The following is a 27998-nucleotide window of genomic DNA, read 5'->3' on the forward strand; positions in this document are numbered from 1 at the left end:
ATAATGCAAGCATGTTTAACACATATAGTTAATATTGTTAACAACTTAAAGGTGGTTAAAGATAATACAAGCATGTTTAACACATATAGTTAATATTGTTAACAAGTTAAAGGTGGTTAAAGATAATACAAGCATGTTTAACATGCTTCTTTCATGAAGACAAGAATATAAGTTGGTGTATTACCTGATTCTGATGACTTGCATTGATAGGAATCAGACAGTGGTGCTGATAACGTCCGCATTTTCGAATGGAGGAGAAAAAAAGTCCTCCTTTCTGTCCAATACCACATGAAAGTGGTTGGTTTTTGGCATCTTATTTGTCCAGCTTCCGTACTCCTTTGTATACACTTTACAAGAAATACATTGTCGACAAACTCCGTAGCTTGCTAGCTTGTGCATGCCAGCTTTCTGAGACTCTTAATTTGGTAGCGCAGGCAGGATGAAGCAGAGCTTTTATTGTGCAACTGTGCAGTCGGTCTTTGGAGTTTTGACGACAGGTACGGCGCCAGAGTCTGTTGAAATAAAGTGTTTCTCGCCTTCCAGTCGGTAATTTTAATGAGCTGGCAGCAGCCAGCGTCATCTCAGAAGACCCTCGGGTGCCGTGAATGTCAATCAAGTGACGAAAGTGACGTCATAGTGAAGATTTATGATCGCTCATTTTTAGGACTATTTTTTTAACGCCTGGCTGGTGATCGACTGACACACCCTCCGAGATCGACCGGTAGATCGCGATCGATGTAAGGAGCACCCCTGCTGTAGAGAGTGAACTCCACATACTAAAGCAATGGTTTGATGCCAATAAACTATCAATCAACCTAAATAAAACAAAATATATAATTTTTGGAAGTAGGAAAAATAACACAGTGTCATATAAGAATTGATGATATGGAGATAGTCTGATACCCCGTACTCTCTGAGCAGTCCGCTCCCTGTATGATCAGTGCCAGAGCTTGGTCCGCATTGCCGGTAGTAAGTCGGACACGTTTCCAGTGAGGGTTGGACTCCGCCAAGGCTGCCCTTTGTCACCCATTCTGTTCATAACTTTTATGGACAGAATTTCTAGGCGCAGTCAAGGCGTTGAGGGGATCTGGTTTGGTGGCTGCAGGATTAGGTCTCTGCTTTTTGCAGATGATGTGGTCCTGATGGCTTCCTCCGGCCAAGATCTTCAGCTCTCGCTGGATCGGTTCGCAGCTGAGTGTGAAGCGACTGGGATGGGAATCAGCACCTCCAAGTCCGAGTCCATGGTTCTCTCCCGGAAAAGGGTGGAGTGCCATCTCCGGGTTGGGGAGGAGATCTTGCCCCAAGTGGAGGAGTTCAAGTACCTCGGAGTCTTGTTCACGAGTGGGGGAAGAGTGGATCGTGAGATCGACAGGCGGATCGGTGCGGCGTCTTCAGTAATGCGGACGCTGTATCGATCCGTTGTGGTGAAGAAGGAGCTGAGCCGGAAGGCAAAGCTCTCGATTTACCGGTCGATCTACGTTCCCATCCTCACCTATGGTCATGAGCTTTGGGTCATGACCGAAAGGACAAGATCACGGGTACAAGCGGCCCAAATGAGTTTCCTCCGCCGAGTGGCGGGGCTCTCCCTTAGAGATAGGGTGAGAAGCTCTGTCATTCGGGGGGAGCTCAAAGTAAAGCCGCTGCTCCTCCACATCGAGAGGAGCCAGATGAGGTGGTTCGGGCATCTGGTCAGGATGCCACCCGATCGCCTCCCTCGGGAGGTGTTTAGGCCACGTCCGACCGGTAGGAGGCCACGGGGAAGACCCAGGACACGCTGGGAAGACTATGTCTCCCGGCTGGCCTGGGAACGCCTCGGGATCCCCCGGGAGGAGCTGGACGAAGTGGCTGGGGAGAGGGAAGTCTGGGCTTCCCTGCTTAAGCTGCTGCCCCCGCGACCCGACCTCGGATAAGCGGAAGAAGATGGATGGATGGATGGATAAATGAACGTTTCCTGGAATCGCACCTTCCTGTTGATTCTTCCTAGACGTTATTGTTCTTCTTCCACAATAGCAACGTCACTTATTTGAGGCTTGTTTGGATTATTTTTGACGAGCCAATCAGCAAGCCAAACCTATTGAGAGGACAATGAGAGAATATTAAACACTGAAGTAAGAGCCAATGGATAACTGTCAGATGAACATAGTTCTTTTTACGCAGGGGTTTAACGGCTTGTGCTTGCAGAGCTCAGTGAGTCCTTGCAGCAACGTTTGGTTGACGTATCGACTCAAGTATTCTTCAGTTTCTTCTCTGGTGGGAACTGTCAGAGCTGCAAAGAGGATTTTACACACATTTTGACATCCAAATGCCGACAGCTGCATGCGTTTATCTTACTGTTTGGGAACATGAATTTGATCTCTCGCTCAGCCACATGAAAGGAGTCGCTGCCGTGGAGGCCATTCTGCAGCTCACAAGTGCCGTATTTTGCTCGAAGGCTGGGGAAACAAAAGTAGGAAATATATCACCATATTTCCTCCCTGTTCTTATGTGAATTGTGAAGTGAATTATATTTATATAGCGCTTTTCTCTCGTGACTCAAAGCGCTTTACATAGTGAAGCCCAATATCTAAGTTACATTTAAAGCAGTGTGGGTGGCACTGGGAGCAGGTGGGTAAAGTGTCTTGCCCAAGGACACAACAGCAGAGACTAGGATGGCGGAAGCGGGAATCAAACCTGGAACCCTCAAGTTGCTGGCACGACCGCTCTACCAACCGAGCAATGCCGCCCCAACATGTTTACAAGATATGAACACGCCCTGGTATGATACAAGTTTTTAAGACCACAGTAAATGTATATTTTTAAGCTTTTTCAAAAATATGGTGAATAAAAATAAGTATTTATAACATAAAATGTATGTGCAAGAACCTGTTTGAAGCAAAAAAGGTGAAATAGCAGTTTTCCGCCCCTGAACTGCAATCTACAAACACCGTTTCCATATGAGTTGGGAAATTAATTAGTTAAAGTTAAGTTAAAGTAGCAATGATTGTCACACACACACTAGGTGTGGTGAAATTTGTCCTCTGCATTTGACCCATCCCCTTGATCACCCCCTGGGAGGTGAGGGGAGCAGTGGGCAGCAGCGGCGCCACGCTTGGGAATAATTTTGGGTGATTTAACCCCCAATTCCAGTGCCAAGCAGGGAAGAATGCTGGTATGAGCTTTTAAACATAACCCGTTAACTGCTGCCAATCAAATGGTGAATAAGATACTCTTTAGGGTTCATATGTTTGTAAATCTGACTGTGATGAAGTCAGTGCCTCACCAGCCATCAACCTCACTGTTACATACACATATTTCCACACTTTCGGGGACCACACAAATTGATGTGGCGGGCCAAACAGATCTGGCCCCGGGGCCTTGAGTGTGACACCTGTGCTATAGAGGCAGTCCAGCTAAGCGCTTGACAGCTTGTTTCCCGACCAAGTGCTCGAACCAGTGCCTAGTTTGCAACCGAACGTGACATCACTTGCAACAAAGGTATCGAAATATGGCTCCGTTTTGATTTTACGTGAATTGGTGCTTGGTAGTACTGACAAACTTTGGTCGGTACATATAAAAGTGTCTTCCTAGCAGCTTACGTAAATACACTACACAATAATCTAAGCATTTACGGTAGTTTGTGAACATTAGTTGAGCCATTGGCGTTGTTAGGCCTATTTTAGGGGGGCTCAAGCACCCTTAAATAATTTGGTGTTATATATATATATATATATATATATATATATATATATATATATATATATATATATATATATATATATATATATACAGAGGTGGGCAGAGTAGCCAGAAATTGTACTCAAGTAAGAGTACTGTTACTTTAGAAATGTATTACTCAAGTAAAAGTAAGGAGTGGTCACCCAAATATTTACTTGAGTAAAAGTAAAAAGTATGTTGTGAAAAAACTACTCAAGTACTGAGTAACTGATGAGTAACATACACACATATATATATATATATATATGTATGTGTGGGAAAAAAATCACAAGACTATTTCATCTCTACAGGCCTGTTTCATGAGGGGGAGTTCCCTCAATCATCAGGAGAAAATCTCCTGATGATTGAGGGAACTCCCCCTCATGAAACAGGCCTGTAGAGATGAAATAGTCTTGTGATTTTTTTCACACACATACATATATTGTGCTCTACTACGGTATCGAGCACTATTTTTTTTTGGATAACCTTATTAAGACATATATATATATATATATATATATTTATATATATATATATATATATATACATATATATACACATATATATATATATACATACATTGATATATACAGTATATAATTTATATTTATTTATTGTGCCGTTTTTGTTTACATGTTAAAGGTGTTTTAATGAATATACATGCATGTTTAACACATATAGATTCCTTTCTTTCATGAAGACAAGAATATAAGTTGGTGTATTACCTGATTCTGATGACTTGCATTGATTGTAATCAGACAGTAGTGATGATAACGTCCACGTTTTCAAATGGAGGAGAAGAAAAGTTCCTCCTTTCTGTCTAATACCACATGAAAGTGGTTGGTTTTTGGCATCTTATTTGTCCAGCTTCCATATTCGTTTTTATACACTTTACAAGAAATACATTGGCGGCAAACTCCGTAGCTTGCTAGCTTGTTTGCGCTGGCTTTCAGAGACTCTTATTTTGAAAGCGCAGGCGCGATGGAGCGGCACTTTTATTGTGAAGACAGGAACTGTGCAGTCAGTCTTTAGGCTTTTGACGGGATGTACGGTTGAAATAAAAAAGGGTCTTTTATCCTTCACACTTTTGATTGATTGATTGGAACTTTTATTAGTAGATTGCACAGTACAGTACATATTCCGTACAATTGACCACTAAATGGTAACACCCCAATAAGTTTTTCCACTTGTTTAAGTCAGGTCATGTGACCACCTGGCTCTGTTTGATTGGTCCAACGTCACCAGTGACTGCATCTGATTGGTGGAACGGAGTGAACGTCACCAGTGACTGTATTTGTTGAAACGCAGGCACTATGAAGGTCTGTCTGACAGACCAAAACAAACAAAGCGTGCATTAACAGATCGATACAAATTAGTAGCGAGTAGCGAGCTGAATGTAGATAAAAGTAGCGGAGTAAAAGTAGCGTTTCTTCTTTATAAATATACTCAAGTAAAAGTAAAAGTATGTTGCATTAAAACTACTCTTAGAAGTACAATTTATCACAAAAGTTACTCAAGTAGATGTAACGGAGTAAATGTAGCGCGTTACTACCCACCTCTGCAGAGGACACATTTCACCACACCTAGTGTGTGTGTGTGTGTGTGTGTCTGACAATCATTGGTACTTTAAGGTAGAGAGCCCCTTTAGTGTGTCGGTATCCAATCCATTCCACTTGTTCATATAGAAAATGCCCACATCACTCAAAATCCAGTTCGCATTTTCTCTGCGACCTTGCCTGCGGTCCTTGGACTTGTTCATTTAGAAAATGCCCACATCACTCTTGTAGAATCTATATAAAGTAATATACATTAGCCTAATGTTAAAATAATGAAAAAAACATCATTAAATATATTTGTTTTATTGTATGTTTACATTAATAGCTGTTGTATTATTATAGGATGGCTGATTAAACATTTCATAGGATTTTTTCAGAGGGAGGAAAAACCAAGACATTCAATATAACATGTTAAATGAATAAATACATAAAAAGAAAAAGAAAAAAAAAATGGTTAAAAGCCATCGTCCCGGGGAGCATTTCATTTCGTCCCGTGCATTTTTAAAATAATAATAACAATGAATAATTTCTAAGTATTTGTTAGTATTTTGTGCAGTTTTGTGCTCGTGCGTTACGTTCGCTCTCCTGGGGGCTAAGCCCCCCCTGTCCTTAAAAGCTAGTGACGCCCCTGAGTTGAGCTAAGTAAACAAGTGTGAAAAACTTATTGGGGTGTTACCATTTAGTGGTCAATTGTACGGAATATGTACTGTACTGTGCAATCTACTAATACAAGTCTAAATCAATCAATCAATCAATCAATCAAAGCTTTCCTATCAGACCACCATCCCCCTTCAAAAGGACACTCACCATTCTGGATGACATTCTGGGGCCTTGACAGGTCCTATGATGGATTTCCAAAGGGTTATAGCGTTGTCCCGCGCTAGAGTCAAGGCAATGATGGGACCAGAGCTCATGTAAGCAGTCAGTCTGTCGAAGGTGAGTTTTCCGTGCTGGTCTATGTAGAAGTCACTGCACTGTTCTGGACTCAGCTGAAGCTTCCTCTTCTGCCGCAGGGAGGAATGATTGCACACTTTAGTTCAGGACACAGGAGAAATTATTATTTAAATAACCTTCCCCCTAAAAGAAACAAATGCAGCTTTTGTTTGAAATGTCATATCTATTGATCAGGCACCTGCCCCTTTGCCCTATGGGAGAAAATAACCCTTTCTGCTGGAGTCAAATTTGAAGAAAAAAAAAAATCATTTAAAAAGGTGCCACATGTTACCGTATTTTCCGCACCATAAGGCGCCCTGGGTTATAAGCCGCGCCTTCAATGAACGGCATATTTCAAAACGTTGTCCACCTATAAGCCGCCCCGTGTTATAAGCCGCATCTAACTGCGCTAAAGGAATGTCAAAAAAACAGTCAGATAGGTCAGTCAAACTTTAATAATATATTAAAAACCAGCGTGATGTGGGCGCGCATGGAGTCGTATATCAACATGGACGGAGCTGCGTGAAAAAAGCCACCCGGCCTCTTCGCGTAAACTTCCCTTAACCACTCGCTCATCTTTTCTTCATCCATCCATCCCTTCGAGTTAGCTTTTATGATGACGCCGGCTGGAAAGGTCTCTTTTGGCAAGGTCTTCCTTTTGAATATCACCATGGGTGGAAGTTTCTGGCCATTAGCATGGCAAGCTAGAACCACAGTGAAGGATGACTTCTCATTCCCTGTGGTGCGAATATTCACCCTACGTGCTCCCGTTGTATCCACAGTGCGGTTCACAGGAATATCAAAAGTCAGTGGAACCTCGTCCATGTTGATAATGTTCTCTGGCCGGATCTTTTTTTCAGCTATCTTGTTTTTACAATATGCACGGAAAGTAGCCAGCTTTTCTTGAAAGTCTTTAGGCAGTTGCTGTGAAATAGTAGTCCGTGTGCGGATGGAGAGATTGCGTCTTTTCATGAACCGGAAACCTGTCGCTTAGTAGGAGCCATTTTGTGGTCTTTACAGATGTAAACACACAAAGGAAATGAAACGTAATATCCGCGCGCTTCTTCTTCTTCTACGCGGGCGGGTGGTTGCTTACAGTAGAAGAAGAAGCGCTTCCTGTTCTATGGGGGCGGGTGCTTACCTTGGCGGTTGCTTGCGTAGAAGAAGAAGCACTTCCTCTTCTACAAGGAAAAAGATGGCGGCTGTTTACCGTAGTTGCGAGACCGAAACTTTATGAAAATGAATCTTAATATTAATCCATATATAAAGCGTACCGGGTTATAAGCCGCACTGTCAGCTTTTGAGTAAATTTGTGGTTTTTAGGTGCGGCTAATAGTGCGGAAAATACGGTATTTGTATTTTTCGGAGTATAAGTCGCACCTGCCGAAAATGCATAATAAAGAAGGAACAAAACATATAAGTCTCACTGGAGCCCGGCCAAACTATGAAAAAATATAGTCCAAAAAAATACGGTAATAATGTGGCCAGAAATTGTATTGCCAAATTCTGTAGTCCGTTAACCATCCAGCTAACTGAGGTTTGCCAGATGCACAGCCCAATCCAGCGCCATCGACTGGACTACTCCAAGGAACTTCCACTGCCTCTTACTAGGGGTTGAGGTGCTGGGACCTTACTAGCTGAATAGACAAGAGTTTTTCCTGCTGGCCCTACTATGGACTGGACTCTCACTATTATGTTAGATCCACTATGGACTGGACTCTCACACTATTATGTTAGATCCACTATGGACTGGACTCTCACTATTATGTTATATCCACTATGGACTGGACTCTCACTATTATGTTAGATCCACTATGGACTGGACTCTCACTATTATGTTAGATCCACTATGGACTGGACTCTCACTATTATGTCAGATCCACTATGGACTGGAATCTCACACTATTATGTTAGATCCACTATGGACTGGACTCTCACTATTGTGTTAGATCCACTATGGACTGGACTCTCACACTATTATGTTAGATCCACTATGGACTGGACTCTCACACTATTATGTTAGATCCACTATGGACTGGACTCTCACACTATTATGTTAGATCCACTATGGACTGGACTCTCACTATTATGTTAGATCCACTATGGACTGGACTCTCACTATTATGTCAGATCCACTATGGACTGGAATCTCACACTATTATGTTAGATCCACTATGGACTGGACTCTCACACTATTATGTTAGATCCACTATGGACTGGACTCTCACACTATTATGTTAGATCCACTATGGACTGGACTCTCACACTATTATGTTAGATCCACTATGGACTGGACTGTCACTATTATGTTAGATCCACTATGGACTGGACTCTCACTATTATGTTAGATCCACTATGGACTGGACTCTCACTATTATGTTAGATCCACTATGGACTGGACTCTCACTATTATGTTAGATCCACTATGGACTGGACTCTCACTATTATGTTAGATCCACTATGGACTGGACTCTCACTATTATGTCAGATCCACTATGGACTGGAATCTCACACTATTATGTTAGATCCACTATGGACTGGACTCTCACTATTGTGTTAGATCCACTATGGACTGGACTCTCACACTATTATGTTAGATCCACTATGGACTGGACTCTCACACTATTATGTTAGATCCACTATGGACTGGACTCTCACACTATTATGTTAGATCCACTATGGACTGGACTCTCACTATTATGTTAGATCCACTATGGACTGGACTCTCACTATTATGTCAGATCCACTATGGACTGGAATCTCACACTATTATGTTAGATCCACTATGGACTGGACTCTCACACTATTATGTTAGATCCACTATGGACTGGACTCTCACACTATTATGTTAGATCCACTATGGACTGGACTCTCACACTATTATGTTAGATCCACTATGGACTGGACTGTCACTATTATGTTAGATCCACTATGGACTGGACTCTCACTATTATGTTAGATCCACTATGGACTGGACTCTCACTATTATGTTAGATCCACTATGGACTGGACTCTCACTATTATGTTAGATCCACTATGGACTGGACTCTCACACTATTATGTTAGATCCACTATGGACTGGACTCTCACTATTATGTTAGATCCACTATGGACTGGACTCTCACACTATTATGTTAGATCCACTATGGACTGGACTCTCACTATTATGTTAGATCCACTATGGACTGGACTCTCACACTATTATGTTAGATCCACTATGGACTGGACTCTCACACTATTATGTTAGATCCACTATGGACTGGACTCTCACACTATTATATTAGATCCACTATGGACTGGACTCTCACACTATTATGTTAGATCCACTATGGACTGGACTCTCACTATTATGTTAGATCCACTATGGACTGGACTCTCACACTATTATGTTAGATCCACTATGGACTGGACTCTCACTATTATGTTAGATCCACTATGGACTGGACTCTCACACTATTATGTTAGATCCACTATGGACTGGACTCTCACACTATTATGTTAGATCCACTATGGACTGGACTTTCACAATATGATGTTAGATCCACTATGGACTGGACTCTCACACTATTATGTTAGATCCACTATGGACTAAACTCTCACACTATTATGTTAGATCCACTATGGACTGGACTCTCACTATTATGTTAGATCCACTATGGACTGGACTCTCACACTATTATGTTAGATCCACTATGGACTGGACTCTCACACTATTATGTTAGATCCACTATGGACTGGACTCTCACACTATTATGTTAGATCCACTATGGACTGGACTCTCACTATTATGTTAGATCCACTATGGACTGGACTCTCACACTATTATGTTGGATCCACTATGGACTGGACTCTCACACTATTATGTTAGATCCACTATGGACTGGACTCTCACTATTATGTTAGATCCACTATGGACAGGACTCTCAAACTATTATGTTAGATCCACTATGGACTGGACTCTCACACTATTATGTTAGATCCACTATGGACTGGACTCTCACTATTATGTTAGATCCACTATGGACTGGACTCTCACACTATTATGTTAGATCCACTATGGACTGGACTCTCACTATTATGTTAGATCCACTATGGACTGGACTCTCACACTATTATGTTAGATCCACTATGGACTGGACTCTCACACTATTATGTGAGAATAATTTGCTTGTCATTAAGTGGTATATTATTGGAAAAATTGAGAAAAATAAGACGTTTTGATTTTAATCGCAAATCACAGTGAAAAAGGTTAAAAAAATAAATAAAAAAATTGACATGACTCAACCGGAACTTGATATCGCATTCCTTTTTTTTTTTAATTGATTTATTTTTTTGTGAGTGTCATAACCACTGGGCTGTCTATTTTGAAGTGGTCAATATAGATGAAAGGTGGGTCTAGAGTAGAACTGTATATGATAGTCCGGTGAGGTATATATATATATTGTTGTGTGTGTGTGTGTGTGTGTGTGTGTGTGTGTGTATTAATAGTGTGATGCTGCCTATACTTAAAGTCTGTCAGAAAATAGTTGAAAAATGATTGTACAATACACGTTTGTATTCAATTTACTTCAGTTTTTATCGGTTACTATATAAGTGGAAAATACCCTGCTGGCCTGCTGTGATTTTTATCATAAAAATATATCATTTAAAATGTTTTAATAATTATGAATGTTTTGTAAATTGTTATTGACATCCAGCATCAGACATTCCTATCATTACATATTTGCATACATCATACGTCTATTGTCTGCCCTAAATGTCAAAAAAAAAATTGTTTATATCCCAACAATGCCATTCCTCCCCCTCCCCCAAAAAGAGAAAAACCGCAAAAAAACAAAAACAGAACAAACCAAAATAATAATCCATCCATCCATTTTTCTACCGCTTGTTCCTTTTTAGGGGTCGCGGGCATACTTGCCAACCTTGAGACCTCCGATTTTGGGAGGGGAGGAGTATATTTACAGCTAGAATTCACCAAGTCAAGCATTTCATATATATATATATATATATATATATATATATATATATATATATATATATATATATATATATATATATATATATATATATATATATATATATATAAGAAATACTTGACTTTCAGTTAATTCTAGCTATATATATATATATATATATATATATATATATATATATATATATATATATAGTATATATATATAATTCTTGCATCCAGCACACCTTACAATAGTGGTAATAAAAGATGCAACCTATGCTTGAAAGAGAAACTGTTTATTATTTACCGTCCAGACCTGTCATCCCTCAACAAGCGCAGCGAAATTGTAACAACATGCCGCCATAGACGGAAACACCTCCTAGGTAACACATGAGCCAATCACCACGCCCCTAGGCCAGCCTGTACCCACCCACTCTGTGCCCTATATAAACCATGGTATGTGAATGCTCCCATTAAAATCTCCTGACGATTGAGGGTACCCTCCCTCATGAAACAGGCCTGTAGAGATGAAATAGTCTTGTGATTTTTTTCCCACACATACATATATATATATATATATATATATATATATATATATATAAATAAATAAAAGAAATACTTGAATTTCAGTGTTCATTTATTTACACATATACACACACATAACACTCATCTACTCATTGTTGAGTTAAGGGTTGAATTGTCCATCCTTGTTCTATTCTCTGTCACTATTTTTCTAACCATGCTGAACACCCTCTCTGATGATGCATCCTGCTTCGTCTCCTTGTTGTGTGCGCAGTTGTGCACTGCGCTCTCTAAAAGCCCTAGATGTTATTGTCACATATGCATGTACAGTAGATGGCAGTATTGTCCTGTTTAAAAGTGTCACAACATTGCTGTTTACGGTAGACGAAAACATGACTGCTGTTGTTGTCGCGCTGGGAGGACGTTAATGAAACCGCCTAACAATAAACCCACATAAGAAACCAAGAACTCGCCCTCCATCATTCTACAGTTATAACGTGATTGGGCAGGCACGCGGTTTATATTGTGGGAAAGCGGACGTGAAAACAGGCTGTCGACACGTCACTCAGGTCCGCCTGAATTTCGGGAGAAAATTTGTCCCGGGAGGTTTTCGGGAGAGGCGCTGAATTTCGGGAGTCTCCCGGAAAATCCGGGAGGGTTGGCAAGTATGGTCGCGGGGGGTGCTGGAGTCTATCTCAGCGGCATTCGGGCGGCAAATAAATACATTTAAATAATAATAATAATAATAATGAACAGAGAGTAAATAAATAAATAGAAAAAACTATAGACATAGGGAGTAATCTTGTTTTAAACTGTAAAATCACTAATTCGAGAAAATAAAATGTAGGTTTATGGGCATAATTCATAACATAATTGACCCAGTTTTCCCAGTATGAAGTACATTTCTCTAATTTATCATTATTAAATTGGAGAAATTTCCAATAAATTATTAAGTTATTTTATTAATTAAAAATAGCTTTATGAATATTATTTGCGATGTTTTTACTTGACACACACACACACACACTTGTTGTGCATGTGCCTGCTAATTAACTATATTTGGAAAATATAAAAACGTACAGATAATGAAAAAATATTAGTCAATACATGAAAAATGGAAAGAGTAATCTTGCAATAATACTAATTTGAAAGAGTGCCCATTAAAGGATATTACTGGATTACTTTCCACCAACCTGCAGGATCGTGAAGCCCGACGTCAAGATGATGTCCTCAATCTCCTCACTTTTGTGGACAGCGTCTGGTTTAATGATGGCCAAAGTCCTTTCCACATAAATACGAGTAAATTCATTCGTGTCTACTTCGTCCACCTTCGGCTCTTCCATTCTTGTACAATTCTATTCCGTTATTTCACCGATGATGGCACATGCTGCTAAACAAGATGGGTACTTTATGACGTCATACGGAAGTATTAACCTGCGTGGACGTGATGACGTCACAAGCTACAAACGGCGCAGAGTTGAAAGTGAATATATTTTGTATGTCCTGAAAAAAAAAAAACTGGAAAAAATATCCCATGGTAAGTCATAATTATGAGATGGAAAGTCGAAATTATGTGAAAAGAAAGTCAAAATTGTGACATAAAATGTCATAATCAGAGATAATATTTTTTAAAAAGTCATGATTTTAGATTAAAAAGTCATAATTTTAAATAAAAAGTCGACATTATGTGAAAAGAAAGTCCAATTTATGAGATAAAATGTCAAATATTTAAAACATTTAAATTATGAGATAAAAAGCCATAATTATTAGATAAAAAGTCGTCATTATGACATAAAATGTCAAAATTAGGGTACAAAAATGTCGACATTACATTACAAAGTAAAAAATATTGAGATGAAAAGTCAAAATTATGAGATGAATAGTCGATATGTGAAAAGAAAGTCAAATTTATGAGATTAAATTATTATTAGAGATTTCAAAAATGTAAATAAGGAGATAAACATTCCTAATTGTTAGATAAAAAGTCGTCATTATGACATAAAATGTCAAAATTCTGGGACAAAAATTCAAATATTGAGATAAAAAGTCAAAATTATGAGATGAAAAGTCAACATTATGTGAAAAGAAAGTCAAACTTCCATCCATTCATTTTCTACCGCGTGTCCCTCTCAGGGTGGCGGGGGTGCTGGAGCCTATCCCAGCTGCATTCAGACGGACGGCGGGGTACACCCTGGACAAGTCGCCAGCACTTATGAGATAAAATGTCATTATTCAAGAGTAAAAAATGGAAATTATGAGATAAAAAGTCATCATTTTTAGATAAAAAGTCGACATTATATGCAAAGAAAGTCAAATTTATGAGATAAAATGTCAAAGATTAAAAACATTTAAATTATAAGATTAAAAAAATCGAAATAAGGAGATCAAAAGTCAATTGTTAGATAAAAAAATCGTCATTATGACAATGTATGTCAAAATTATGGGACACAAACGTCGAAATTATGAGATGAAAAGTAAAAAATTATTACAAAGAAAGTCAAAATATTGACAGAAAAAGTGAAAATTATGAGATGAAAATCGAAATAATGAGATAAAAAGTCATAATTGTTAGATCAAAAGTCATCATTATGACATAAAATGTCAAAATCATGGGACAAAAAAGTAGAAAGCATAAGATAAAGAGGTCAAAATTATGAAATGAAAAGTCATAATTATGACATAAAATGTCGAAATTATGGAACAACAAATTCAAAATTCTTAGATAAAAAGTCAAAATTCTGAGATAAAAAGTCCACATTTTTAGATAAGTCATAATCATGAGATAAAAAGTAAATGTTTAGTTAATAGTCGACATTATGTGAAATAAGTATATAAAAAGTCATAAGTTAGATAAAAAGTTGTCATGACAAAATGTCAAAATTATGGAACACAAATTCAAATATTGAGATAAAAAGTCAAAATCAAAAGTCAAAAATAATGAGATAAAAATTCATCATTGTGACATAAAATGTCGAAATTATGGGACAAAAAAGTCGAAATTATGAGAGAAAAAAAGTGAAAATTATGAGATGAAAAATCGAAATAATGAGATAAAAAGTCATAATTGTTAGATAAAAAGTCATCATTATGACATAAAATGAGACATAAATTATGAGATTAAAAAATCCAAATAATTACATAGAAAGTCATAAATTCTCAATAAAATTGACTTTATCTCATAATTTCGACTTTTTATCTAATAAAAATGGGGGTATTTTTTTTCAGTGGCGGAACCAGGCTTCCATAGTTATGTAAAAAAAAAGAAGTTTTTATTAATTGTGTGTGTGTGTGTGTGTCTTTATTGATCGACGTTGGATAATGAGAAGTATGTTTTTTTAAACTTGTTTTTTTTAAACATTTAAAAAAAAAAAACCTCACCCACTGCAGAAATAGAATTTCAATGCATGAAATGAAGTGGAGGCAACACAATCATTCATAATAAATCATGTCCAAAAATGTCTTATAGCTATAGAGGTATAGCTCGGCTGGTAGAGTGGCTGTGCCAGCAACTCGAGGGTTCCAGGTTCGATCCTTGCTTCCGTCATCCTAGTCACTGCCGTTGTGTCCTTGGGCAAGACACTTTACCCACCTGCTCCCAGTGCCACCCACACTGCTTTAAATGGAACTTAGATATTGGGTTTCACAATGTAAAGTGCTTTGAGTCACTAGAGAAAAAGCGCTATATAAATATAATTCACTTCACTTCACTAATGTCCTTTGATGTTTCCCTCTTACACACATGTAAGAGGGATGTGTGCTATGGCTATGAGTTGTTTTTTCCCTTGGCCTCAGTCTGGACCCCCTCTCCAGGGGCCCAGGCTTACACAGATTTTTTTTCTTCTCAACCTCCCCATTGTTTACCTGTATCTCACCTTTTTTGTAAGGGGCGCCGGAAGCTGGCAGACCCGTCAGCGATCCTGTTCTGTCTCCCTGTAATGTTTGTCTGATCTTGAATGGAATTGTGCTGAAAATTTTAATTTCCCCTCGGGAATTAATCAAGTATTTCTGATTCTGATTCTTGGTTTGTAAACAAAACTGACAGAGTACATTTTGAAGTGGTAATAAAACAAACATTTACTTTAAAACACATGGTCACTTGCCCCCAATTTCCCCCCCCCTCACACTGAGTCAAGCATAAAACCTTTGATTGACATGTTAGCATTTGACACTGGGGGCCACCAAGTAAAACTGATCCAAAAAATAGTTTCTAAGACAGAGCACTTGCACTTAAAACACCATCCATCTTCTTCCGCTTATCCGAGGTCGGGTCGCGGGGGCAGCAGCCTAAGCAGGGAAGCCCAGACTTCCCTCTCCCCAGCCACTTCGTCCAGCTCTTCCTGTGGGACCCCGAGGCGTTCCCAGGCCAGCCGGGAGACATAGTCTTCCCAACGTGTCCTGGGTCTTCCCCGCGGCCTCCTACCGGTCGGACGTGCCCTAAACACCTCCCTAGGGAGGCGTTCGGGTGGCATCCTGACCAGATGCCCGAACCACCTCATCTGGCTCCTCTCCATGTGGAGGAGCAGCGGCTTTACTTTGAGCTCCCCCCGGATGGCAGAGCTTCTCACCCTATCTCTAAGGGAGAGCCCCGCCACCCGGCGGAGGAAACTCATTTCGGCTGCTTGTACCCGTGATCTTGTCCTTTCGGTCATAACCCAAAGCTCATGACCATAGGTGAGGATGGGAACGTAGATCGACCGGTAAATTGAGAGCTTTGCCTTCCGGCTCAGCTCCTTCTTCACCACAACGGATCGATACAGCGTCCGCATTACTGAAGACGCCGCACCGATCCGCCTGTCCATCTCACCATCCACTCTTCCCTCACTCGTGAACAAGACTCCGAGGTACTTGAACTCCTCCACTTGGGGCAAGATCTCCTCCCCAACCCGGAGATGGCACTCCACCCTTTTCCGGGCGAGAACCATGGACTCGGACTTGGAGGTGCTGATTCTCATCCCAGTCCCTTCACACTCGGCTGCGAACCGATCCAGTGAGAGCTGAAGATCCTGGCCAGATGAAGCCATCAGGACCACATCATCTGCAAAAAGCAGAGACCTAATCCTGCAGCCACCAAACCAGATCCCCTCAACGCCTTGACTGCGCCTAGAAATTCTGTCCATAAAAGTTATGAACAGAATGGGTGACAAAGGGCAGCCTTGGTGGAGTCCAACCCTCACTGGAAACGTGTCCGACTTACTGCCGGCAATGCGGACCAAGCTCTGGCACTGATCATACAGGGAGCGGACTGCCACAATCAGACAGTTCGATACCCCATACTCTCTGAGCACTCCCCACAGGACTTCCCGAGGGACACGGTCCAATGCCTTCTCCAAGTCCACTTAAAACACTTTTTCCGCAAATCAACATCTCCCGTTGAAATGAATTGAAATCAATTTTATTGGTGCTTGCTCCCCCAAAACAGCAGTTTTGACATGTAAGAAGCCTTTTGGAGCTTTTAGATTAGAAATATTGTATAAAAACAAAACAACAGTGCTAATAATGTACAGCATTTACCTTGGAGAGTGGACTTCCAGCTACTTCTCCATCAGTAGCTTTTTAATATTTTCATGGATAAATGTCCGCGGTTTAGAAATGTGACCATTTTTGACCGGCGTTAGTCATTCTGCTTCCCTATGGTGCAGACTAGGAGTGACATTCTACCTTTAGTCCAGTTCAGGAACTCCATGACATATTAGAGGCTTGTTTGGATTGTGTGTGATGAGCCAGTCAGCTAGCCAAACCTGTTGAGTGTTCATAATAACACGTTTCCTAATGAATGTGTGTACTTTTCCAAATGTAAAGCATTGAGTGGAGTACTTACACAAGGTTGGAGCGGTTTGTGTTTGCAGAGTTCAGTGAGTCCTTGCAGCAAAGTTTGGTTGACATGCCGACTCAGGTACTCTTTAGTGGTTTCTCTTGAGGGAACGCGCTCGATGACGGCTGCAGCACGGCGAACAAGTTGGTTGAGTACATGTTGTTGTATCGAAATACACACTTTTTCCTACCGTTTGGGAACATGAATTTGATCTCCCGCTCAGCAGTGTGAGAGGAGTCGCTGCCATGGAGAGCGTTCTGCAGCTCAGAAGTGGCGTACTTTGCTCGAAGGCTGCGGGGACAAAGATTGGAAAGTTGGAAAGTATCATACTTCTATGTATATACACGCATATATATATATATATACACATACTACATACACACATATGTATGTATGTATATACAGGTAAAAGCCAGTAAATTAGAATATTTTGAAAAACTTGATTTATTTCAGTAATTGCATTCAAAAGGTGTAACTTGTACATTATATTTATTCATTGCACACAGACTGATGCATTCAAATGTTTATTTCATTTAATTTTGATGATTTGAAGTGGCAACAAATGAAAATCCAAAATTCCGTGTGTCACAAAATTAGAATATTACTTAAGGCTAATACAAAAAAGGGATTTTTAGAAATGTTGGCCAACTGAAAAGTATGAAAATGAAAAATATGAGCATGTACAATACTCAATACTTGGTTGGAGCTCCTTTTGCCTCAATTACTGCGTTAATGCGGCGTGGCATGGAGTCGATGAGTTTCTGGCACTGCTCAGGTGTTATGAGAGTCCAGGTTGCTCTGATAGTGGCCTTCAACTCTTCTGCGTTTTTGGCTCTGGCATTCTGCATCTTCCTTTTCACAATACCCCACAGATTTTCTATGGGGCTAAGGTCAGGGGAGTTGGCGGGCCAATTTAGAACAGAAATACCATGGTCCGTAAACCAGGCACGGGTAGATTTTGCGCTGTGTGCAGGCGCCAAGTCCTGTTGGAACTTGAAATCTCCATCTCCATAGAGCAGGTCAGCAGCAGGAAGCATGAAGTGCTCTAAAACTTGCTGGTAGACAGCTGCGTTGACCCTGGATCTCAGGAAACAGAGTGGACCGACACCAGCAGATGACATGGCACCCCAAACCATCACCCAACCATGCAAATTTTGCATTTCCTTTGGAAATCGAGGTCCCAGAGTCTGGAGGAAGACAGGAGAGGCACAGGATCCACGTTGCCTGAAGTCTAGTGTAAAGTTTCCACCATCAGTGATGGTTTGGGGTGCCATGTCATCTGCTGGTGTCGGTCCACTCTGTTTCCTGAGATCCAGGGTCAACGCAGCCGTCTACCAGCAAGTTTTAGAGCACTTCATGCTTCCTGCTGCTGACCTGCTCTATGGAGATGGAGATTTCAAGTTCCAACAGGACTTGGCGCCTGCACACAGCGCAAAATCTACCCGTGCCTGGTTTACGGACCATGGTATTTCTGTTCTAAATTGGCCCGCCAACTCCCCTGACCTTAGCCCCATAGAAAATCTGTGGGGTATTGTGAAAAGGAAGATGCAGAATGCCAGACCCAAAAACGCAGAAGAGTTGAAGGCCACTATCAGAGCAACCTGGGCTCTCATAACACCTGAGCAGTGCCAGAAACTCATCGACTCCATGCCACGCCGCATTAACGCGGTAATTGAGGCAAAAGGAGCTCCAACCAAGTATTGAGTATTGTACATGCTCATATTTTTCATTTTCATACTTTTCAGTTGGCCAACATTTCTAAAAATCCCTTTTTTGTATTAGCCTTAAGTAATATTCTAATTTTGTGACACACGGAATTTTGGATTTTCATTTGTTGCCACTTCAAATCATCAAAATTAAATGAAATAAACATTTGAATGCATCAGTCTGTGTGCAATGAATAAATATAATGTACAAGTTACACCTTTTGAATGCAATTACTGAAATAAATCAAGTTTTTCAAAATATTCTAATTTACTGGCTTTTACCTGTATATACACAAACTACATGCACACATATGTATGTATGTATATATATATATATACACATTTACACAGTACAGGCCAAAAGTTTGGACACACCTCATTCAATTTTTTAAGTTTTTTATTTTCATGACTATTTACATTGTAGATTGTCACTGAAGGCATCAAAACTATGAATGAACACATGTGGAGTTATGTACTTAACAAAAAAAGGTGAAATAACTGAAAACATGTTTCATATTCTAGTTTCTTCAAAATAGCCACCCTTTGCCCCGATTACTGCTTTGCACACGCTTAGCATTCTCTCGATGAGCTGCAAGAGGTAGTCACCTAAAATGGTTTTCACTTCACAGGTGTCATAGTTCCGTCCTGGTCGTGGAACAACTGACCAGCTCTTTACTCTTGCGGGAATCCTGGAGAAGGCCTGGGAGTATGCCTATCCAGTCTACATGTGCTTTGTGGATTTGGAGAAGGCGTATGACCGGGTCCCCCGGGAGATCTTGTGGGAGGTGCTGAGGGAGTACGGAGTGAGGGGAACCCTGCTGAGGGCCAACCAATCTCTGTACAACCAAAGCGAGAGTTGTGTCCGGGTGCTTGGATGTAAGTCGGATCCGTTTCCAGTGGGGGTTGGTCTCTGCCAGGGCTGTGCTCTGTCACCTATCCTGTTTGTGATTTTCATGGACAGGATTTCTAGGCAGAGTCGTGACCATGGCGGAGAGGGTATACGTCTCGGGGGGCTAAAGGTTGTGTCACTGTTGTTTGCAGATGATGTGGTTCTGATGGCATCTTCGGTTCGTGACCTTCAGCTCTCACTGGATTCGGTTCAAAACCAAGTGTTCAGCGGCTGGAATGAGGATCAGCATCTCCAAATCTGAGGCCATGGTTCTCATCAGAAAACCGATGGTTTGTACAGTCCAGGTAGAGGACGAGACTCTGTCCCAGGTGGAGGAGTTTAAGTATCTCGGGGTCTTGTTCACAAGTGAGGGAAAAATGGAGAAGGAAATCAGCCGGAGAATGGGAGCATTGGGGCATTATTGCAGTCTCTCTGCCGCACTGTTGTGACCAAACGAGAGCTGAGCCAGAAGGCAAAGCTCTTGGTCTACCGAGCTATCTACATTTCTACTCTCACCTATGGTCATGAAGTGTGGGTCATGACCGAAAGACTAAGATCGCGGATACAAGCGGCCGAAATGAGTTTCCTCAGAAGTGTGGCTGGCATCTCCCTTAGAGATAGGGTGAGAAGTTCAGTCACCCGAGAGAGACTCGGAGTAGAGCCGATGCTCCTTCGCTTGGAAAGGAGCCAGCTTAGGTGGTTCGGGCATCTCGTGCGGATGCCTAACCAGCGTCTCCCTAGGGAGGTCCTCGTTGCGCGTCCCACGGGGAGGAGACCCCGCGGCAGGCCAAGGACCAGATGGGGGGGATTACATCTCCTCTCTGGCCTGGGAACGCTTCGGGATTCCCCAGGAGGAAGTTGTTAATGTTGCTCTGGAGAGGGAAGTCTGGGGGTCTCTGCTGGAGCTGTTGTCCCCGTGACCCGAAGATGGGTGGATGGATGGAAGGTGTCATAGTTTGGATGCCTTCAGTGACAATCTACAATGTAAATAGTCATGGAAATAAAGAAAGCACATTGAAATGAGAAGGTGTGTCCAAACTTTTGGCCTGTACTGTACATATACATACATATATATATATATTGTTGCGTTTTGGACCAGTTGTTCCTCCCAGGGAATTCAAGTCACAATTCGCTCCCAAGTTCTTTCCGACACTTAAAGCTGAGTTGAAAAACCACCAGAGACAGAATAGGTATTTTGTTGTATATTCTCAAAGCTTTGCCAATATACATTGATTGAGACCAGTCTAACCCTAGAACATTCTATTTCGCCTCCCAAAAATGGTCTGTCTTCCCGATCCCACCACCCTCTCTCTCGTCCCATCTCTGTAGACAAAACAAATGCTAGTTAAAACACATTCCAAAGAACTCAAGGTTAACACACACAGTTTACTTGCAGACAGAGCAGCAAGAGAAGAAATGGAAAACACGAGCTGTTTTCAAATATGACTATGAAATAAAAGAAGTACAACTTAAATTCGGATATATGTAAATATCTGCCTCCGACAATATACACATATATTCAAACACATTTTTCAACACGTATACAGTGTATACACATACGTATATACACACACATACACACACATATATATAATATATATATATATATATATATATATATATATATATATATATATACATACACACATATACACACACATACATATTTAGATATATATTTAATTATTATTACGCAACGCTTAAATTTCTAGATCATCTTCAGGCCTAACTGTCGATATAAATTAAAAAAAACAATGTTTTATTCTCTTTCAGTTAAAGAAAACCCTGTGTTTTATGGCAAAAACACAAAATATGTCATATTTTCCCCAAATAAATGTTTAAAGTGATATATTTAATGTGATGTACTTGGAGCCCTAACTAGGTCAATGATTCATAACATTGATTATTATTTTTTGAAAAAATCTCTTAAATTCTTGGTAATCCAAAAAGGCCCCAAGTCTTAGAAATGTTAATTAAAAAAAAGGTAACTTACAATACTTAAAAGGGGAACTGCACTTTTGTTTGCATTCGACCCAACATTCACAATAACTATGTAAGACAAGAACACGTTTTTATTTTATTTATGCATTCTAAATATTTAATAAATGCGACCAAAAGTCTGCTTACAATGTAGCTAATGGTAATCACTCTAGTCTGTCTAAAAAGCCATTCAAAACATCCAAACACCTCCATTAAGGTTTTATATACATGATGTAAGTATATACTGTATGTATGTAGCAGAGGTGTGGACTCGAGTCACATGACTTGGACTCGAGTCAGACTCGAGTCATGAATTTGATGACTTTAGACTCGACTTGACAAAATGTAAAAAGACTTGCAACTCGACTTAGACTTTAACATCAATGACTTGTGACTTCACTTGGACTTGAGCCTTTTGAATTGACATGACTTGACATGACTTGCTACTTTCCCCAAAACCCAAAGATGAAAAAGTTATTCGGGAGCGCTCCGTATTTTTCATTGTGTACTTGTCTATCAGCGTTGCGTGTGTCAGCTGGTGTGCTCTCAGTACAACAGCCAATCACATTAGATCTACTTTGTTTTCATCACACAGCATTCATCCAATCAAATTGCAGGACAACCAACGAAGAAGACATGTCCAAACCACACGCCAGTGAACAAAAAATGATACCTAAAATAATTTCGTTTGGGTATAAAAATTACGAGGTGGTCAACACAAAACGGTTTGCAGTATGCAACACATGCGGTTCCAAAATGACTGATGGAGAGGCAACAACTTCCAACTTCGTCCGGCATTTGAAGTTGCACAAAGAAGGGTAAGTTTTGAATGTAAGATAACGTTTATTGGCTAAGTAACGTGACTTTTATTTGCTGTGTAGTTAAATCAGTGAGGCTGTAAACTCACTGCTAACGTTACAACGTTATTGCAAACACGGGAATCTGTTGCAGTTCACTACCTTATTCATACTTTTTGTTCAGTGATTTTTTTAAGCAGGGTTACGTTAGTCAATATATCACACGTAACGTTAGACGGCGGTCAGCAGCACCGCGTATTTTAGCCACCTAAAAAAAGACAAAAATAGTCAAATAAAGGTCAGTTAAAATGTATACTATATTATGAATAAGTGTACCGTTTTAGCTAGCTTTCTGACATACTGTTGGTTGTTTACCTCAGTGGTCCCCAACCACCGGGCCGCGGCCCGCTACTGGTCCGTGGATCGATTGGTATCGGGCCGCACAAGAAATATATATATATATTTTGTCTTTTTTTAATTAAATCAACATAAAAAACACAAGATACACTTACAAGTAGTGCACCAACCCAAAACAACTCTCTCCCCCCTTTTGTTCTGGACATTGAACATGAAGACTCTTCCTTCACTGTTCCGAGTGGCCATGAGAGTCTTGGCAGTGCCTGCCTCCAGTGCTCCAGTGGAGCGAGTTTTCAGCCATGGTGGCATCATACTACGCCCCCATCGTGCACAAATGACTGACAGACTCTTGGCTAATTTGGTCTTTTGCAAATGCAATGCAGCATAGGGCCCTGACATATAAAAAGTACAACTTTTTTGTTATGTTCACGTATATGTCATGTTTTTTCAATGTTAACACTTTTGTACAAATAAGTACATTTGCACTTTATTTTTCAATGTGTTTGTTCTGTAAAGGAATGAGTTAATGTTTCAAATGACTGGTTAATAGTGCTATTATAAAGTGCAATGTCAGCACAATTTTCTTTCCTGCAATTTAAAATGTACTTGTTTTAATAAATAAATACAGCGTTTGAAAAGCATACACAATCTGTGTTAATATATTAGTCTGTGGTTAAAAGGACTTGAAAGGACTCGAAACTCAAAATGCAGGACTTAGGACTTGACTTGAGACTTTCCAGTCTTGACTTTGGACTTGACTCGGGGCTTGCCTGTCTTGACTCGGGACTTGACTCGGACTTGAGGGCAAAGACTTGAGACTTACTTGTGACTTGCAAAACAATGACTTGGTCCCACCTCTGGTATGTAGTAATGGGCACATTTAAAAAAAAAAGTTATATTTACGTAATTTGCTCATTTTAAACATAAGGCAGCACATTAATTTCAAAAACATAACGACGTTCGCTTCTTCAACAACATCACTGATTATTACTCAGTGCAGACATCACAAGAGACAACAAAAACATAATAAAACGTCACTTACTGTACAACGTCTGCTGTTATTAGGATTTCGACTGATAGGATGTTCACACATTCTCATTTACATGAAGAATGACTCATAATCCTCGCTAAGAAAAGGGGGGTGAAATCAAGCGTCTATGTGTGTCTTTCTCGCCATTTCCAAGTCTAAAATGGCTGTCAAAATTTACCAACTTGTCAGATTACGTCCTCATCCTTCTATTATCAAGGTGAGAGAGATTATGATCTAGAATAAACTTCCGCAAACTCCTACGTGAGAAGGCATCTCATCAGCCGCTGATGTAAACAGAGCCACACAAGCTAGTGATCACAGCGCCGCTAAAGATAGTTTGTCTGCGTTAGCGCTTGTAATAACAATATCACTAATATTGGTGTAATATTCAAGTCACAAAATGTAAATCTAGTGCTGTTGTTTTTTGGATGGTATTAGGGATCCAAATTGGGTTTTTTGGGCGGAAAAGAGGACCTCCTATTGGCTCTATTGTAAGCCGACTTTTATTTATGAAAAGTTAAAGTTAAAAAGTTAAAGTAGCAATGATTGTCACACACACACTAGGTGTGGCGAGATTATTCTCTGCATTTGACCCATCACCCTTGATCACCCCCTGGGAGGTGAGGGGAGCAGTGGGCAGGAGCGGTGGCCGCGCCCGGGAATCATTTTTGGTGATTTAACCCCCAATTCCAACCCTTGATGCTGAGTGCCAAGCAGGGAGGTAATGGGTCCCATTTTTATAGTCTTTGGTATGACTCGGCCGGGGTTTGAACTCACAACCTACCGATCTCAGGGCGGACACTCTAACCACTAGGCCACTGAGTATGAGGATGTAGTAGAAAATACATCCGTCATCTTGTCTCCCATAATGATTGTGAACGATAGGCAAAATTCCCCAAAAACTGCAGTTCCACTTTAAATCTCTCAATCAATTTTAATTTTTTTGTTTTATGGCCTTTTTGTCAAGAGAAATCTTTGTTTTTTTATATGTCAAACACAAGATATCATCTCTGCGCTTTGAGTACCTTGAAGGTAGAAAAGCGCTATACAAGTATAACCCATTTATCATTTATTTATCTGTCTGGACTGGAGCCTGCAATGCCTCAGACTGGAAGTCTCTCCAGAGAGTGGTGAGGACGGCGGAAAAAATCATCAGGACTCCTTTTCCTCCTATCCAGGAGATCGCAAAAAGCCGCTGCCTGACCAGGGCTAAGAAAATCTACAGAGACTCCTCCCACCTCCATCAAGGACTGTTTTCACTGCTGGACTCTAGAAAGAGTTTCCGCAGAACCTCCAGGTTCTGTAACAGCTTCTTCCCTCAGGCCGTAAGACTCTTGAACGCATCAAAATAATTCCCTCAATTACCCCCAAAAATGGATTAACTGGCTGGAATATAAAGACAATATAATATACATCCATAAACGTGGATGCATATGCAAAAGTACAATATATTTATCTGTACAGTAATCTATTTATTTATATCTGCACCTTATTGCTCTTTTATCCTGCACTACCATGAGCTTATGCAACGAAATGTTCTTATCTGTACTCAGAGGTGGGTAGTAACGCGCTACATTTACTCCGTTACATCTACTTGAGTAACTTTTGGGATAAATTGTACTTCTAAGAGTAGTTTTAATGCAACATACTTTTACTTTTACTTAAGTATATTTATAGAGAAGGAACGCTACTTTTACTCCGCTACTTTTATCTACATTCAGCTCGCTACTCGCTACTAATTTTTATCGATCTGTTAATGCACGCTTTGTTTGTTTTGGTCTGTCAGACAGACCTTCAAAGTGCCTGCCTTACTGGTGACGTTTCACTTCGTTCCACCAATCAGATGCAGTCACTGGTGACGTTGGACCAATCAAACAGAGCCAGGTGGTCACATGACCTGACTTAAACAAGTTGAAAAACTTATTGGGGTGTTACCATTTAGTGGTCAATTGTACGGAATATGTACTGTACTGTGCAATCTACTAATAAAAGTTCCAATCAATCAATCAAAAGTGTGAAGGAAAAAAGATACATTTTATTTCAACCGTACATCCCGTCAAAAGCCTAAAGACTGACTGCACAGTTCCTGTCTTCACAATAAAAGTGCCGCTCCATCGCGCCTGCGCTTTCAAAACAAGAGTCTCCGAAAGCCAGCGCAAACAAGCTAGCAAGCTACGGAGTTTGACGCCAATATATTTCTTGTAAAGTGTATAAAAACGAATATGGAAGCTGGACAAATAAGATGCCAAAAACCAACCACTTTCATGTGGTATTAGACAGAAAGGAGGAACTTTTCTTCTCCTCCATTTGAAAACGTGGACGTTATCATCACTACTGTCTGATTACAATCAATGCAAGTCATCAGAATCAGGTAATACACCAACTTATATTCTTGTCTTCATGAAAGAAAGGAATCTATATGTGTTAAACATGCATGTATATTCATTAAAACATCTTTAACATGTAAACAAAAACAGCTAAATAAATACATATAAATTATATACTGTATATATCAATGTATATGTATATGTATATGTATATATATATATATATATATATATATATATATATATATATATATATATATATATATATATATATATATATATATATGTGTGTATGTTACTCATCAGTTACTCAGTACTTGAGTAGTTTTTTCACAACATACTTTTTACTTTTACTCAAGTAAATATTTGGGTGACTACTCCTTACTTTTACTTGAGTAATAAATCTCTAAAGTAACAGTACTCTTACTTGAGTACAATTTCTGGCTACTCTACCCACCTCTGTCTGTACTGTAAAGTTCAAATTTGAATGACAATAAAAGGAAGTCTAAGTCTAAGATATGCAATATTTTCCCCCAAAAATATTTCAAAGTGGAATATTTGATGTAAAATAATTAAAAGCCTCGGTCAATAATTCATGGAATTGATTTTGATTCATGATTAGTTTTTGAGCAATGACAGCTTTTAAGAAAAAAGAAAAAAAAAACAGTCTGCATGGCAACTTTTTCTTGTTACATTTCATTTGCTCGTTTTTATTCCACTTTTTTATAATATGTTCTTTTTTTATATAGTATTTTCACGTGAGGCAGGCTGTTAAAACATTTGGTGCAGGCCACAAATGGCCCTAGGGCCACACTCTGGACACCACCGCTCACAGTTTAAAAACAAGCAAGTCTTACCATTGTGGATGAGATTGTGCATCTTTAGCAGGTCCTATGATGGACTTCCAGTGAGAGACAGCATTGTGGCGGCCGAGACTCAATGCGATGATCGGACCAGAGCTCATGTAAGCAGTCAGTCTGGGGAAGGTGACTTTTCCATAATGTTCAGCATAGAAGTCACTAGACTGTTCTGGAGTCAGCTGCACTGTGCGCTTCTGCAACAAAGATGAATAGTTGGGACATTTTAGTTAAACTACTTCATCACATGTAACATCATGAGAAAGCACAAGCTGCAAAAAAAGACAAACCTGGAGGATAATGAAGCCTTTTTTCTGAATGATATCCTCAATCTCCTCACTTCTGTGGATTGCATCTGGTTTAATGAGAGCCAAAGTTCTTTCCACGTAAATACGAGGCCATGACGTGGGTTCCATCTTCCACTAAATGACGATTAAGCTGCAGACTCGCTCGTTGGGTTGCTAGGATACCACAAACATTGCACATCCCTTGAATAAACAGCCCGAATCAGATAGTCAGCAAGGTTGATAAACAGTAAATGTTTAAAATGCTACGTTGCTAATTTTGTTTAAAAAAAAAAAAAAA

General features: G+C 40.0%; 2 protein-coding genes across 4 annotated transcripts; both read right to left on the reverse strand.

Moving 5' to 3' along the window:
• Positions 1–1471: 1471 nt before the first annotated feature.
• nme5 (NME/NM23 family member 5) lies at positions 1472–13389 on the reverse strand. The gene is made up of 5 exons (XM_072912433.1): positions 12852–13389; positions 6057–6253; positions 2332–2432; positions 2154–2266; positions 1472–2071 (listed from the first exon to the last, which is right to left on the reverse strand). Exons 1-5 carry the CDS (start codon positions 12999–13001, stop codon positions 1988–1990), a joined length of 645 nt encoding a protein of 214 aa, XP_072768534.1. The 5' UTR covers positions 13002–13389; the 3' UTR covers positions 1472–1987.
• LOC133576891 (nucleoside diphosphate kinase homolog 5-like) lies at positions 6120–27934 on the reverse strand. Of its 3 annotated transcripts, none has more exons than XM_072912434.1 (6): positions 27704–27934; positions 27414–27610; positions 17661–17761; positions 17477–17595; positions 17317–17396; positions 6120–6253 (listed from the first exon to the last, which is right to left on the reverse strand). In XM_072912434.1, the coding sequence occupies exons 1-5, from the start codon at positions 27827–27829 to the stop codon at positions 17319–17321; spliced, it is 621 nt and encodes a 206-aa protein (XP_072768535.1). In that variant the 5' UTR covers positions 27830–27934; the 3' UTR covers positions 6120–6253; positions 17317–17318. The 3 variants fall into 3 exon arrangements, with proteins under 3 accessions (XP_072768535.1, XP_061786247.2, XP_061786246.2); XM_061930263.2 differs by lacking the exon at positions 6120–6253 and adding an exon at positions 15380–15622; XM_061930262.2 differs by lacking the exon at positions 6120–6253 and having other exon boundaries at positions 16923–17396; positions 27704–27931.
• Positions 27935–27998: the final 64 nt, after the last annotated feature.

Source organism: Nerophis lumbriciformis, linkage group LG36 (assembly GCF_033978685.3).
Source record: "Nerophis lumbriciformis linkage group LG36, RoL_Nlum_v2.1, whole genome shotgun sequence".
NCBI lineage: Eukaryota > Metazoa > Chordata > Actinopteri > Syngnathiformes > Syngnathidae > Nerophis > Nerophis lumbriciformis.

What these genes read in the sequence shown, in the direction of transcription:
- nme5 (XM_072912433.1), bottom strand. Translation starts at nt 13,001, where the DNA reads ATGGAAGAGCCGAAGGTGGACGAAGTAGACACGAATGAATTTACTCGT. An exon ending in CGGGCTTCACGATCCTGCAG is followed by an intron (nt 6,254 to 12,851) that starts GTTGGTGGAAAG and finishes TCCCTGCGGCAG; the next exon opens with AAGAGGAAGCTTCAGCTGAG. An exon ending in CAAATTCATGTTCCCAAACA is followed by an intron (nt 2,267 to 2,331) that starts GTAAGATAAACG and finishes TCCTCTTTGCAG; the next exon opens with CTCTGACAGTTCCCACCAGA.
- LOC133576891 (XM_072912434.1), bottom strand. Translation starts at nt 27,829, where the DNA reads ATGGAACCCACGTCATGGCCTCGTATTTACGTGGAAAGAACTTTGGCT. An exon ending in GCACAATCTCATCCACAATG is followed by an intron (nt 17,762 to 27,413) that starts GTAAGACTTGCT and finishes TTGTCCCCGCAG; the next exon opens with CCTTCGAGCAAAGTACGCCA. An exon ending in CAAATTCATGTTCCCAAACG is followed by an intron (nt 17,596 to 17,660) that starts GTAGGAAAAAGT and finishes GCCGTGCTGCAG; the next exon opens with CCGTCATCGAGCGCGTTCCC.